This window comes from Homalodisca vitripennis, chromosome 4 (genome assembly GCF_021130785.1).
Source record: "Homalodisca vitripennis isolate AUS2020 chromosome 4, UT_GWSS_2.1, whole genome shotgun sequence".
Classification (NCBI taxonomy): domain Eukaryota; kingdom Metazoa; phylum Arthropoda; class Insecta; order Hemiptera; family Cicadellidae; genus Homalodisca; species Homalodisca vitripennis.
Genome location: NC_060210.1, coordinates 121,002,367 through 121,015,899, shown reverse-complemented (window position 1 = coordinate 121,015,899; position 13,533 = coordinate 121,002,367). Strand labels below are relative to the sequence as shown.

The window sequence follows — 13,533 nt, the reverse complement described above, 5'->3', positions numbered from 1 at the left end:
TGACTGTTTAAAAAACTAAAATAATTGTACATTTTGTGTTTACTTTTGTCTAATGACCCTTGCTATCAAAAGACCTTTAAGTATAAAATAGTATTAAGTATTGGTTTCTTGTTATTTTAAATTTAGTTTAAAACTTGTACAACCAATACAAGCTTCAGCTTCAAGATACTTATTAAATATTGTTTTTATCAGAAAACGGACTGTTTAAAGTTATAAATATGTTAAAATAAACAATCTTGTTTAATTATTTTTTTACTAAACAGACAATACAAAATCCTCAACATCAACGTTTCCACAGACTAGTTAGTTTAATATTACTAATCCAACTATTTACTTCATATTCTCCCGAATGTAATATGGCTATTATTGGAAAATACTAATAATCACAATGAACATTAATTTCATGGTTTATCATGCAAATTAATTAAATTGGTTAAATTTTGTGACAGTTTAAAAAATCTAAATAGTACAAATAAGTTTATTGCAGTCGAAGGTTTTTTTATAATAGTTTATCAAATTGTTATAACAGAATTTCAATGGCCTTTTGGTAATTAATTACAACTTTATTCCCAAAACTACTAGACTTCTGATCCATAAAATTAACTTCATAAAGTGAAAGGAAGTTATGAATGGTGAGGTATAAACAAAATACAGAACAACATTTATAAACAAAGTTTTAATCCTTTGGCTTGCTACTTTACAATTACAAATAAATTATATACAAAATACGTTGATCATAATGAAATTAAGATCAGCCTGCATTAAGCGTTTAGAAGTTTAAACTGGTGACATGTCAAAAGTACTGATAGGTCTTATATTTAAAAGGTAATTGGATACTATGACTGTGGTATAAATTGATTACTATGGCTGTGGTAGAAATATGAGAAAGTTCTTGGAGTTCGACCAAACTTATCTTCTTTCATCCATTTTTTCCTTATTTAATGCTTGAATGAATTCTTCTAATTTCTCTTGTATTCGTTTCACTCGTTCTGAAAAATACAAAAGTCATTATTAAGTATTTCATCATTTTATGACGAATTGATCAGAATGAATACATGTCCACCTCAAATTGTATTAAAATATTATAAATACATGACAGTTTGTTAGAAGTGATGTTTAGATATTTAATAACCATTGACACAAAATCTAGAGGAAATTTGGCATGTACATTGCTTAGATATGAGAATAAAACATAGACATATTTATTTCAAAATACTCAAAAGTTTCCTCTGACATTATGGAACGGCATATTTACAAAGGAATATTTTATTCTAAAGGAATAAAAATGGAGGGACCGGTCACTAACATGACAACGAACCATTCACTCTACGGCGACAACTTTAAGAAAGAACAAGTTCATTGAACCGTCACCATTGTCAATTGAATCATAAAGCAGTGCATCAAACACAAATAACAATTTTTATAAGAGAAAATTATCAAGGAGGTAGTTTTGCATTGAAGAGAAATATAATACTGATTAGTAGTAGAGTTTAGTCTCCTACACTGGCTGGGATGGTACTCGAAGAAAGTTCGAAGTGCCCAATCTTCAACTGAGTACGGTGTAACACAGTGACAGCTGAAGTCTGCTATCTGTTTCTGAAGAGACAAAACAGCTTCACTAGGTGAAATATGTACTCCTTTGCTCAAACTTTGTTTCCCAAGCAAAGCACAGGAGTGGCACCCCTATGCCTTAGCAGTCATACTAAATGGCGGGCAGCATAATTTTATTAAACAGGAACAATCCGTTTTAACTCTTGAGGAGCTACTTAACTCAGATTACGGAGAAAAATATCTGCTAGTGTGCAAGAGAACCATTTGCGAACGACCTGGCAAAGGAGATTTCCTTCCCCAGGTAACATGAGCTCCAGGTGCTGAGAGCTGCATCGGTAAGTTCTAACAAAGTTAACCCCACACTGATGAACTTGTGTGAGTCCAAATGTCTCAGTAAGTAGAGAAATCCCCACAAGCAGAAGATTGTTCATCATGCTAGGATTCACACCCTCACAGCAGATGGGCACTACTTCCTCTCCCTAAGTAAGGATGAGAAAGTCCAAGATGGTGAGCAAGCTCGTGGAATTATTGAGAGTGTTTCTCTCATCAGATGTCTGTCTCTCATCAGTCGCACGAAGAAGCACTAAAGAATAGGATCACGGATGGAGTATCAGAGTGTATATGAAGAGATAGACTGGTAGTAAATCTATCAGATCGTCTTAGCAGGGAAAGTTTAGTCTTCTACACTGACTGGGATGGTGCTCGAAGAAAGTGTGAAGTGCCCAATCTTCATCTGGGTATACTGTACCTTTTTTATTTACTGATAGGTATATGCAAATTTGTATAATTCCTAGATTCATCCAAGAAAATAGGATGATATAAGAGAACATAGACCGGAAAGCAAGGGCATACAGTACTGATCAGGTTTACAGATATACTTTTGATTAACTATTTGGTTCCTATCTAGGCAGGGCACCGAGTTTAACCTAGTGATCACACTTGAAGCTGCCAACACTGTTTCTTATTGGTGAACAGTTTTAATTTGGAGGACAAGTAAACACTGAAGAAGAATCAAAACCACAAATCAAGCTTTTGCATATATTTACAAGGTACTTACTTAGTTCTTCAGCTAAGGTAACTCTTCTTCCAGTTAATAATTTTTCCTTTATTTCTGAGTTCTGACTATATTCTTCTAGGACTTGCTTGATTTCCTTGTCAAGACGTTGGGCTGAAAAAAGTTTGAAGTTTAATGAATTAGATGAAGCATCCTAACAAGTTCTGTTTAAATTTCAGTCACTTATTATTGAATAAACTATTTTTGTTAATACATTTAAGTCAACAGAACTAATGTGATTATTTTAGGTTAGAGAGAACATGTGATACTTAGTAAATTTGGTTACTGCCTCCAATAAAATTAATTGGTTTAACCAATAATAACTAAATATAACAAGAGTTTCCAAAATATTATCATAATTCATGAGAAATGTTTATAAAACAGGTAACAGGCAAAGAAATGCTCGTGCATGTGGACCAAATTCAACCGTTTTAAAAGAGCTTTTGGCCTGGACCTTTAGTTCTCTGAAATTCTCTAGATGTTGAATAGTTTTAAATTTATTCAAGCTCTGGAGGAGAAATTATTAGATCAGATCTAGCAATTAAATCCTCTTTTATAAACTTTTCCAAATTTGATTTTCTTTGTCAACAATGTGAACTCTTCTAAAAATCAATATGAATAAGGAGTGCTTCATCACGCATCTTCTACATTCACGATTTTCACATTTGATGTGGTCAATATACTAGTTTATTCATATTAAAATTCATTAAGTAATTTATTTTTTCTTTCGGAAAATATTAAAATTACTTTAAATACTGTAATCAATAAACAATAACCAATGCAAAACTAAAATACAATTTAAAATTGATTACACATTTTTTTATTATCTGTGTTGGGTAATTGAATAAATAACTTATTACTAAAAATATGTACTAATGTGGATATTCAATTAGTGAATACTTCAATTAGAATAATAAATCAAAATAAATGAACTTCAGAGTTCCCACTTGATTATCAAATTCATGGTCAAAAAATAGTAATTTCACTGTTGAATTGTTTTTATAAACGTTACCAATAAAAAATAAAAAAAAGATGGAGAAGACTCGACTTAGACACAGCGGAATAGTACAATTATATAAAACTTTTCCTTATTTTACTAACAGTGTCGACGGTTCATGCAGTAATGGACAGATGCGTCTAAAAAATATGAGTTCATTACAGGCCTCATCTTCGACAGAAGCAAAGGATGGTATGCATTCAACGGTGTGATTTGCCAGGACCGATCGCCGCAATTAGGCTTGCACAGTTTTCTTTCACATATGAACCAGGTTTTACAATATAGTCATGGAGACGATACATGTTGAATAACTTAGTGGTAAGTTGTAGAGATGTTCACAGTTCGTAAATCAAAGTCACGGCTTATTAAACCCTTTTTCACTAGTAAACAAAAATAAAACAAATTTTAACCTGTACACATTTAATATAAATATTCACCTTCTCTGTTCATGACTTGCTGCCTGAGAGCATTTGCAGTCACCTTCAACATCTGGTCGATCCTCCAGAACAACACCACATCATTACACTCCGTCTGCAAACACAATGTTACGATTACTGTAAGTTTTCATTTTAGCTGCAATACAATAACACTCATATGTAAAGTAAAGTTTGATGTAAGATTATATTCCACGTGGATTCCAGTTTGATACCAATTTATAGGCAGTGCAAAGCTAACCCTGCAATCTCTGACGGGATATTTACATATACCATAGAATACACTTTTGAAACAGACATTACACTTTTAATTATATCAGTGGAACATATGGCACCAGGCATTTCATGAAACAAAAACGGTGGACTCTAGAAGGATGTTTTCAAGGCAAGCATGCTGATTTGTACATAGTATTACAGATTTCAGCTAAAAAACAGTATTTGAGTATCATTGGTAAAAAATATTTATAATAAGGAATATCAATATATTTTCATTAAAATCCTTGCATTTATAAGGCTTACAGGACAGTTGTTGGACAGAAAAATGTTCCTAGCCCTGGGGAACGTATCCCAGTAGGTGGAACACATTTTTGAACCAAAACATCTTTTTGGTTCAAAGAGCTCAGTACCTGATCCTGGTTAAAAATGTGTTCACCAATATTCAAACCTATTTAACTCAAATAGTATAAATAATTAATAAGATAATCATTGTTATGAGGCAATTGCTTACAGAATATGTGTGAAGTTTAAATGATTTTTCCAAGTTTTTTAGACAATTGTGTGTTAGAATTGAACTTTTTCACAGCTTTTTTAAGGTTTTAATTGCCAATCCTCACTGTCCCCACTTGTTCTGTAACATAAACTTATACAACAACCACGCAATCTTGAATAACTAAATCACTATGAAATAACTATATTATTTTCCTCCTGGCTCTCACCTCTAAACCTTCATGGTAAAGGTAGAAGCCACGGCGGCAGTCGTACGCACGCGCCAGGCTCTGTTTAAGGAAGTGTCGCCTGTACACCGGGTTCCATGTATCGATGATGAACTCATTGTTCACTGTCACACCATTGCGCAACAAATTCTCACGTATGGTCGTCAGCTCATCTTGTGACAACAAGTTGCTGTGCTTCTGAAACATGTAGCAACAATTTTTTATTTTATTTATTCATAAGCATCACATCACATTTTATAACAGGTGATTGGTCATGAAACATAAAAGACTAAACTAAATTAAAATCCTTACAATACAGATTAAAATCAAATAACAACAAGTATAATAAATGAAACAACAATATTAAAATATGATGCATTAAAAATTATATTAAGAGCTATACATTTAATAATTTTGTTTGTTGAGTTAAATAATACAATAGAACAAAAAATTAAAATATGTCAGTACAAACAAGTAAATAAATATAATAAATAAAACAGCAATTAAAACTTATTAGTCTGTTAATTATATTGAGTATGGGACATTTTCTTAATGGTATTCTAAAAATTTTGTTGAAAAGTAGAATGCCCTTTGCTCAAGCCACTTATGCAGATTTTTTTTTAAATTTCCTTGGACAAATAATGTTCCGAAGATGAATAGGTAATCTGTTGTAAACTTTTGGCCCCAAATACTGAGGCGAACGTTCAGACAAAGTTATTCTATGCTGTACCGGTTTTATAACAGTGTATGTCTTGTATTATGGCTGTGGACTGTTTGATTCTCTATGAATGTGATAAGTTTTGACTTTACTGAACATGCTATCTCCAAGATATAGTGGTTAAAAAGTGTTAAGATTTTTAGATTGACAAAACTGGTTTTGCAATGGGTACTTAGAGGTATGCCTGCTGGAATTCTCACAGCCTTCATTTGCAGGATGAAGACATTATCAGCATGTCCAGAGAAACCATAATTCATACATGAGGAGAAATAATCTTGGTAAACAGCAAGTTGAATTTTAAATGTTGTTGTATATTTAAGCATTCTTAAAGAAAAAATTATGGAAGAAAGCTTTTTTGTTAAGTTTGAAATATGTGACTACCAATTTAATTTATAATCAATTTCAGTACCAAGAAATTTTACTGATTCTTGGACTGATATTTCAATTCCATTAGAGTTTACAGATGTTAAGATTTTGTTAGGATTAGCATTCACTGATTTAAATTCAATTACTTAGATCTTAGACACATTCATGGAGAGCAATATTTGAGTACTGATATCATTCTGTGATTCAAGAAGTAGTAATAAAATTGTGTATCTCCATAATAAAACTTGTAAGAAAAAGATTCTTATTACATATTTATCTTTGGTCCTCCCTAGTGTCTTTACAACAGTAAGACATAACACAGAATAAATTGTTATCCAAAAAAGACTATAGTGAACTTGTGCTAAAACTGTGGTCAATAATCCTTAACTTTATTTCATGTTTATGTTTTTGTTAATTTTTTAGATGTTAGAAGGTATATAATAAGTATGGACATTAAAACAGTGAATATGATTTACAGATTTGCACATGCACAATAACCTGAAGTTTTACTACTATTTATACTATTCATACATCTCTAGATTTTTTTGAAGAAATGGTTTTGGCCTGTGGGCTTTGCATACTCTAAATACAATAATACAATTTTCTTGGGTTATATTTGCACTATTTAACTGGAATTTGGTTTAAATCCGGGTATTCACAAGTTGTACTGAGGATGTATTTGATTATGACAATGACCATTTAACTATCCTGGATCAATGTCAATTCTTGTTCCACAGAACGTCAATATCAATTTAGAATAAAACTATGCATCACTAGGATATCCAGGCATGTTTTATAAAAAACTAGCTGTTACCCGCGGCTTCACACACAATCTTTAGAAAAGTCCTTATATTACTTAGTAAAAGCAATTATGCGCGATTAGCCGCGGGTTACAGCTAGTTCGTCAATACATTCGTTGTATTTTATAACGTAAACTCTTGATTTTCAATAAAATACCAATTACAACCAGATACCCACGGCTTCGCACGCGATTTCCTGCAGAAAAATTGGGACATAGGAGGCATATTTCTTTTGAACGTCCTTATTACCCTTCTGAGATAAATAGTCACTGAAAGATACTCCAAGCTCATGAACTATTTAAGATTTAAATTTTAAAACAGTCTCAATATGCACTTGTGAAATAACTGGAATTTTTCTATAATATTCTACGATTTATGTATACAATTTAACTATATTAACCCAGCGTGGACAGGAGTCAAAAGTCGAATTCATTTGCACACATACGATGTAATAAATGATGGCGCTCAATGTAATTTTGAAACGAAAATAGGCATATATTAGGTACATATTATTACAGTCTAATGATTATGAGCTCCAGATGTTAAACGAAATTGCGTATGGTTTTTATTTTATTGAAACAAAATTTGCTGATTCTCTTAAGCTTACTTTATGCTTTCAAACTATAAATGTAAATAAATTTAAAATCGTAATTAAATTATATAAACATATTTGTTTGTCGCATTATATATGTTTACAAAGAACAGCTGATTAAATTTGAACAGGCTCTTTCACTTAATAACATATGTTTGCTGCAATGCATTTCTTACGGGTATTTCCGTAACTTTTAGAGACCAGTGGGGCGGAATCCTGAATCGGGAACGGGATAAAAAGTATCCTATGTCCTTCTCCCAGTCCTTAGCTACCTCCCTACCAATTTTCAGCCAAATCGGTTCAGCCGTTCTTGAGTTATAAATAGTGTAACTAACACGACTTTCTTTTATATATATAGATTGATTCGATTCTGGAGTTCCCCATATTTGGTTTCAAACAAATTGGGGCTAGCCTGCGACAGTAGGCGGTGTTGTGACCTACATTTCTACAAGGTAAGATTAGAAAATACTTACATAATTAGAGTTTAGAATCTTATCTAATTCCCGTTTGACAGCATAGCACTTATTCTCTTCTTCAGTGGAATATTTCCAGTACAGCCACCGGTCCTTAGTGCTGGGACCTATCAAATCTGCTATCACCTTCTCTGTTGCCTGAAAAATTGTGTGACAATTATTATTTTGCTGCTATAAAGAAGACCAGCTTAAAAAAAAAAAAATAAAGCAGTTCTGATGAGTGGATTTGAAGTCAGTTATGTGTTGCTGTAACTTTACTGATCCAAAAAACAATTTATTAAAAAACAATGTTTGGGTTCCTCAATGCACCATATTGGAGCCTCTGTTGTTTTTCTATTACCTAAAAGTTATCCCAGAATTAGAAACTTTGTGCTTACTAATGGAGTTAAATAAGCTAATACAGAAATAATCTAAGACATACTGATGTTTCGTACAAGTTTGGTAGCTCAAGAAGAATCTTTTCAATTTAAAAAAATATGAGGTTTTATGATCATTCCACTATTACTGTTAGATTAGTAAAAGATTGAATGTTTAAAACACTTACATTGAGTTTCTCCTTGACGCTGTTCTCTAAGAACTTAACCGCTGCATCCCATGCATGCTTGTCTCTGCAGTTGCGATCCTCAAGAGTGTTTAGCTGGATTACCCTCAGCACTTCATTGGCCTGCAACATTCACATGTCAAAACCATCCTTTTTTACATTTCAAGGAATTTTTTAATATTCTTCATGTGTTACAAGTTACATGAAACTAGTCTCTTAACTGTATTAGATTTTCCCAATTAGATTCCTAGCTTAGCTTCAACTAATAACTAAATTAAAGCTAATAAACGATTTAAACAGCTAAACATTTTTTAAACTATTACAATCGTGTAACATTTGTTTTAATTTGGCTTTAAAGGCTTTACAAGCTACAACACATTTAATGCCTTAGGGGAATATTATTATAAAGAGTAGGCCCAAAGTAGCTTTTCGAGCTAGTCTCTAGCCTAACTCTGGGAAAGTGCAGCCTTTCACACTGACGGACATCAGCACATTGCAGAAGATTCCATAGGAAGCAAGTAGACAGCCTCACAATACGGGGATAAGTGGTCAAAACGTGAGAAGCAGTAAATGAACCTCACTGCAGTATTTTGCAACTTTTGAATCCTTCCCATGTCTTCCTTCTAGACTATTGCCATATGCTGGATAATAGTAATAAAATACAGAAAAGTGACTGACTGTTTGAGCTGAACTTTATCGGATTCCGGTAACAGGTTTCTAAACCTATACAGTTCCTCAGCCTCCTAAGGAACACTGGATGGCATGGGTGACGTGATCAGAAAATGTGAGCTCTTTATCAAGTACAATGCTTAGCGTTTTGATTTTGTCACAAACTACCAGGGCCTGGCCTTCAAGCATCACCTGCACCCCGTGCTGGCTGAGGAACCATATCTCTTGTTGTTGAGCTATAAGCAGAACTGAACACTAGCTGATGTTCAACTTGAGGCCATTGCTGACAGACCATGTCATAATCTTGTCCAGATCAGAATTGATATTAGCAACCGCAAGTTCCATATTTTCAATTTCATATGAAATATGTAAACGATAGTTTTTTTTTTAATATTTGTGGCAATTTTTTAAGTATTTAATTTTAATGTTCAATCATTTTAAACTTAAATACTAATTACGTACAAGTTTTGTAAAGGAAACAGGATTTTTCCGGACATTTCAGTGAAACAAAAAATCAGTAACACTACGTTTCGAGATCTGCAATCTGATCTCTTCTTCAGGTAAAGAACCAACCTAATACTACAAACTAGGTTGGTATTTATGTACAGGTTTTGTTCAAGATTTGTAAAGAAGATTGAGAAGTATTTTTTAAAGAATTTTCATTACAAGAAGACATTTTTATTTTGGAAGATAGTCAGACTCTTTATTCACTTTGTTGTGTGTGTTTAAATGAATTTTATATTCAAAACAAGAAGAATTGTAACAAACTTTATATTTTTAATTTTTTTTTAACTTGAACAAGAATACATCCATGTGTTTTCAAGTGACATTAATTTCATACCCAACCATTGGAATTAAATTCAATAATTAAATTCAAATTACTGTGTACAGTAATTAATTAAGAATGCAGTACATTATAACAGTACTTGTTTTCTGAATGTGCCTTGTACCATTGGTTTTAATGTACAATTTAAAAAATATTATTCGTGTAAATTCTTTATATAAGGTGTGGTTTTTTGGAATGTAAAATTACAGTTTTAACCCTTTGAGTAACACAGGTATTTTCTCAAGGCATATGCATAAAGTGTCAGGCTGTTTTTGGCATATTTGTAAGCTTTTGGGAAAAAAGCTGTTTTAAAACAACTACCAAACAGATTTCCTAACTTTTGTTATTGTTTTTTTTCTCATTAAATGCAGAATATAATACATATACATAATATATTACATACAAAATTTGATTTATAAAAGTATAAAAATTTTAGTATTTATAAAATAAGCTTTTAACTTTTTTATAAAAAATTAAGTTTCGACTTAAAATTGTACTTCATTTGTCAGAGTTTAGAAAATACATAGTAATAGTGTAGTTTTCACTAAAAATCTAATAAAACATCAATACAACACAAATAAATATCATTAGTAAATGTTAAGACAATTATTTGCTAACATATTTACATAAAAGTTTACATTTACTAATTAATAACCCTAATATATTTACACTGAAAATTCACGTTTTTCACTTGGATACAACTCAAATCACTACATTACTTTTGTAAAGAAATACAGTAAAATACTGTATAAGTTACTATTTTAGTTTGTATTTACTCAAATGCTTGGTTATAGGCACATATACAACAAGAAAGGCCGTTACGCAACACGGTACTCGTCTGCTACGTCGCGTGGCTGGAAGACAAAATCATCGCATAGGTACTTTGGTATCATTGCAGCCCATTATTTTTGAACGAGTTTTCCTTATCAGGGACCAATATAAACTTCATTATACGTTCTTTATTCCATAATTAATCGAAAAATACTCGATGAGTCATACTTCCTATCGCCAAATCGTCTTCAGATACATGAATGACGACATTTTCAAATAATAAAACGTTGTTCTTTTAGTTTTTGTTTTCATTCTCACATAATAACTTGTAAATTCCAAAATATGTTAAAGATAGTCTGTCCTTTTTAATACTGTAATTTATTTTGTCCCCGATAAAGAAAACTCATCCAAAAATAGTGGCCCCTTGATAAGTACCCAAACAACATAAGTTTCACAGATAAAATGTTAGAGAAACAACGTAAAACTCGTATTTATCGATAATTTGGAACCTATTGAATACAGCTGTCATTTGGCCAAAATAATCTTGTACTATACAAAATATAATCAAAATACAAAATGTCAAAATTAGTGACGCTGACACTTTTTGTACCGTCAAAATTAGCGATGCTGTGGCACTCAAAGGGTTAAACAAACTGTCATTTGGGTAAAATGATAATACAAATTTATTGATTTCTCAATGACAGATCATGTTCAAAAATTTAACTTTATAGTATTACAGTTACTTAAAAGTGTTAAAGTTAAAAAAAAAATGTTACAGTTTAAACAAATACAGTAAAATTAAGAAAGTTTTTTCTGAGCTAAATGTATTTAACTATTTTCTGGAGCTTGATTCACTATTTTAGAACCACACTATCAAACAACGTAAAAAGCAAGCACAGACAACCAAGGATGTGAACTAGTCCGTACCTTAGGCTCCCACTTGTGACGGGACATGGCCTCATCTATGACGGCCTGCTTGAGCTGGTCAAACAAGTCATCATGATCTTTGGAGCGCTTGCGACAATCAATGAAATGTGTGAACTCGTGTCTCAACGCTTCCCAGCCTGCCTCCACAGACTTCTGCGGCAGCATTTGGTCAGCCCACTGACGCAACTTGATGTCCACTGTGGTGTTGAACATTTCTACACAGATGTCAATGAAATATAAATATTATATCAATTTTTAATTTATATTTAAGACCATAATAAAATACAAGTAAAATTGCATTAATACTGAATATAGATAATTACAAAAGCAATATTAATATTATATCCTTTTTTGAGCAAACAATACCTCCAACTTTACTATTTTATTTTATAAAGTTGTGTACTTAGCAAACTGAACCACTTACAGTATATATATTTATTTTAATGCTAACCAAAAAGCGTATACTCCAAAAGTATTCAAGATTTTAAAAATATATTCATATTTAAATGAAGATACTTCATTATTTGCCCATATTTCATCACAGCCCTTATTTTTGTTAGATGTGTCTACTAAACCAGATGCGCAACAACATTTTAGAGTATGATGCATATTTGTGCATGTGACCTTACATTGAAACAACTGTCACAACAAGAAGCACTGGTGCTGTCAAAATAAAGAAAAGGGCATGTAATTTGAATTATACAAAATAAATACACAATTTTTCAACTGAAATCAGAATTAAAAGTTTTGAAATTCATAATCAGTTTCTTTTATTTTTATAGCAAAATTGTATAAATGGGCCACTTATAAAAAGTGTTATATTAAGGAACAGGAATAACTTTGAAACTTTTCAACATCTTTGTATTGAATCTTTACTGTATTTTGGTGGTCCCAGCAGAGTGTAAGACCCATAGTTATAAATAGCACTAAAAACTAAATAAATTGTACTCACTGGGGTCCCCGGTCTGTACAGCGGGCAGGTAAATGTTCTCAAACACGTTGAGAGACACCTTGTCCCAGATCTTGTTGACTAGCAGCTCTTCCCATGTCTTGACAGACACCTCGCTCAGGTTAACTACTTCATCTAGGATCTCCCCTCGGGCCTTATCGAACAGCTCATTGCGATCCAACTCCCTCATTCTGAGACCAGTGCAGTAATTAGAGGTCTGCAGTACACAAAATTTCGGATCGGTACGATACCGTGATCGGTTCAGTATTATTTTATATATATAAATCAGTTCAGTTCAATAAAAGCAAAAAAACAGTTAAAACCAAAAACTTCAATTTAATTTGCTTCTAGTCTAATATGATTTGTTTAGTAGAGACTTCTAGACACATTGAGTGTTGACTTTATTATATATAAGACATGACTTGAAGAAACAGCTGTGAACTAGCAAATATTTAATCAGCAGCGTAATATAAACAAATTCAAACTTGAGAAAACATGAATAATCGTATAACAAGAAAACAAAACTCAATGCACTACAAATATTCTTATTCAAAATAAAAACAACGTAGAATATATATACACACATATATATGTTTGAATCTCATTTTTATACTAGCAAAGGCCACATTTATGTAGTTAATCGTTATATTCTAGTACTCTATGTTGTTTTAAGGTTGCATCCTCTAAGAAGCTCCGAGAGACCTCTGCCAATCAAACTTCCTTTAGGATTCTGATTGCTGGTTTATACCATCTAATGACATCGAGCCACCATTATCTCAACCGACACCCTATCCCCACCCAAATTTTTGTACTTATTTCTCAACTGCCACAGCCCTATATTTCAGCAACCCATTATGTCTGCACAACCTGTGTTCAACCATCATCTCTTTGTATAATGATCTCTCTCAGGCTTTGCTAACACTCGCAAATCCC

General features: G+C 32.3%; 1 protein-coding gene across 2 annotated transcripts in view; it reads right to left on the bottom strand.

Annotated features, from left to right (window-relative positions):
• Positions 1-657: 657 nt before the first annotated feature.
• The window catches only part of LOC124360057 (dynamin-like 120 kDa protein, mitochondrial), a 38,667-nt gene continuing 25,791 nt past the window's right edge, over positions 658-13,533 (bottom strand). For both annotated transcript variants that reach the window (XM_046813318.1, XM_046813317.1), the window contains 8 exons: positions 12,604-12,791; positions 11,652-11,866; positions 8,462-8,581; positions 7,918-8,055; positions 4,972-5,166; positions 4,040-4,133; positions 2,609-2,719; positions 658-989 (listed from right to left, as the gene is read on the bottom strand). In XM_046813318.1, coding sequence (XP_046669274.1) covers positions 910-989; positions 2,609-2,719; positions 4,040-4,133; positions 4,972-5,166; positions 7,918-8,055; positions 8,462-8,581; positions 11,652-11,866; positions 12,604-12,791 — 1,141 coding nt within the window. In that variant the 3' untranslated portion in view covers positions 658-909. The remainder of the gene's footprint in view (positions 990-2,608; positions 2,720-4,039; positions 4,134-4,971; positions 5,167-7,917; positions 8,056-8,461; positions 8,582-11,651; positions 11,867-12,603; positions 12,792-13,533) is intronic.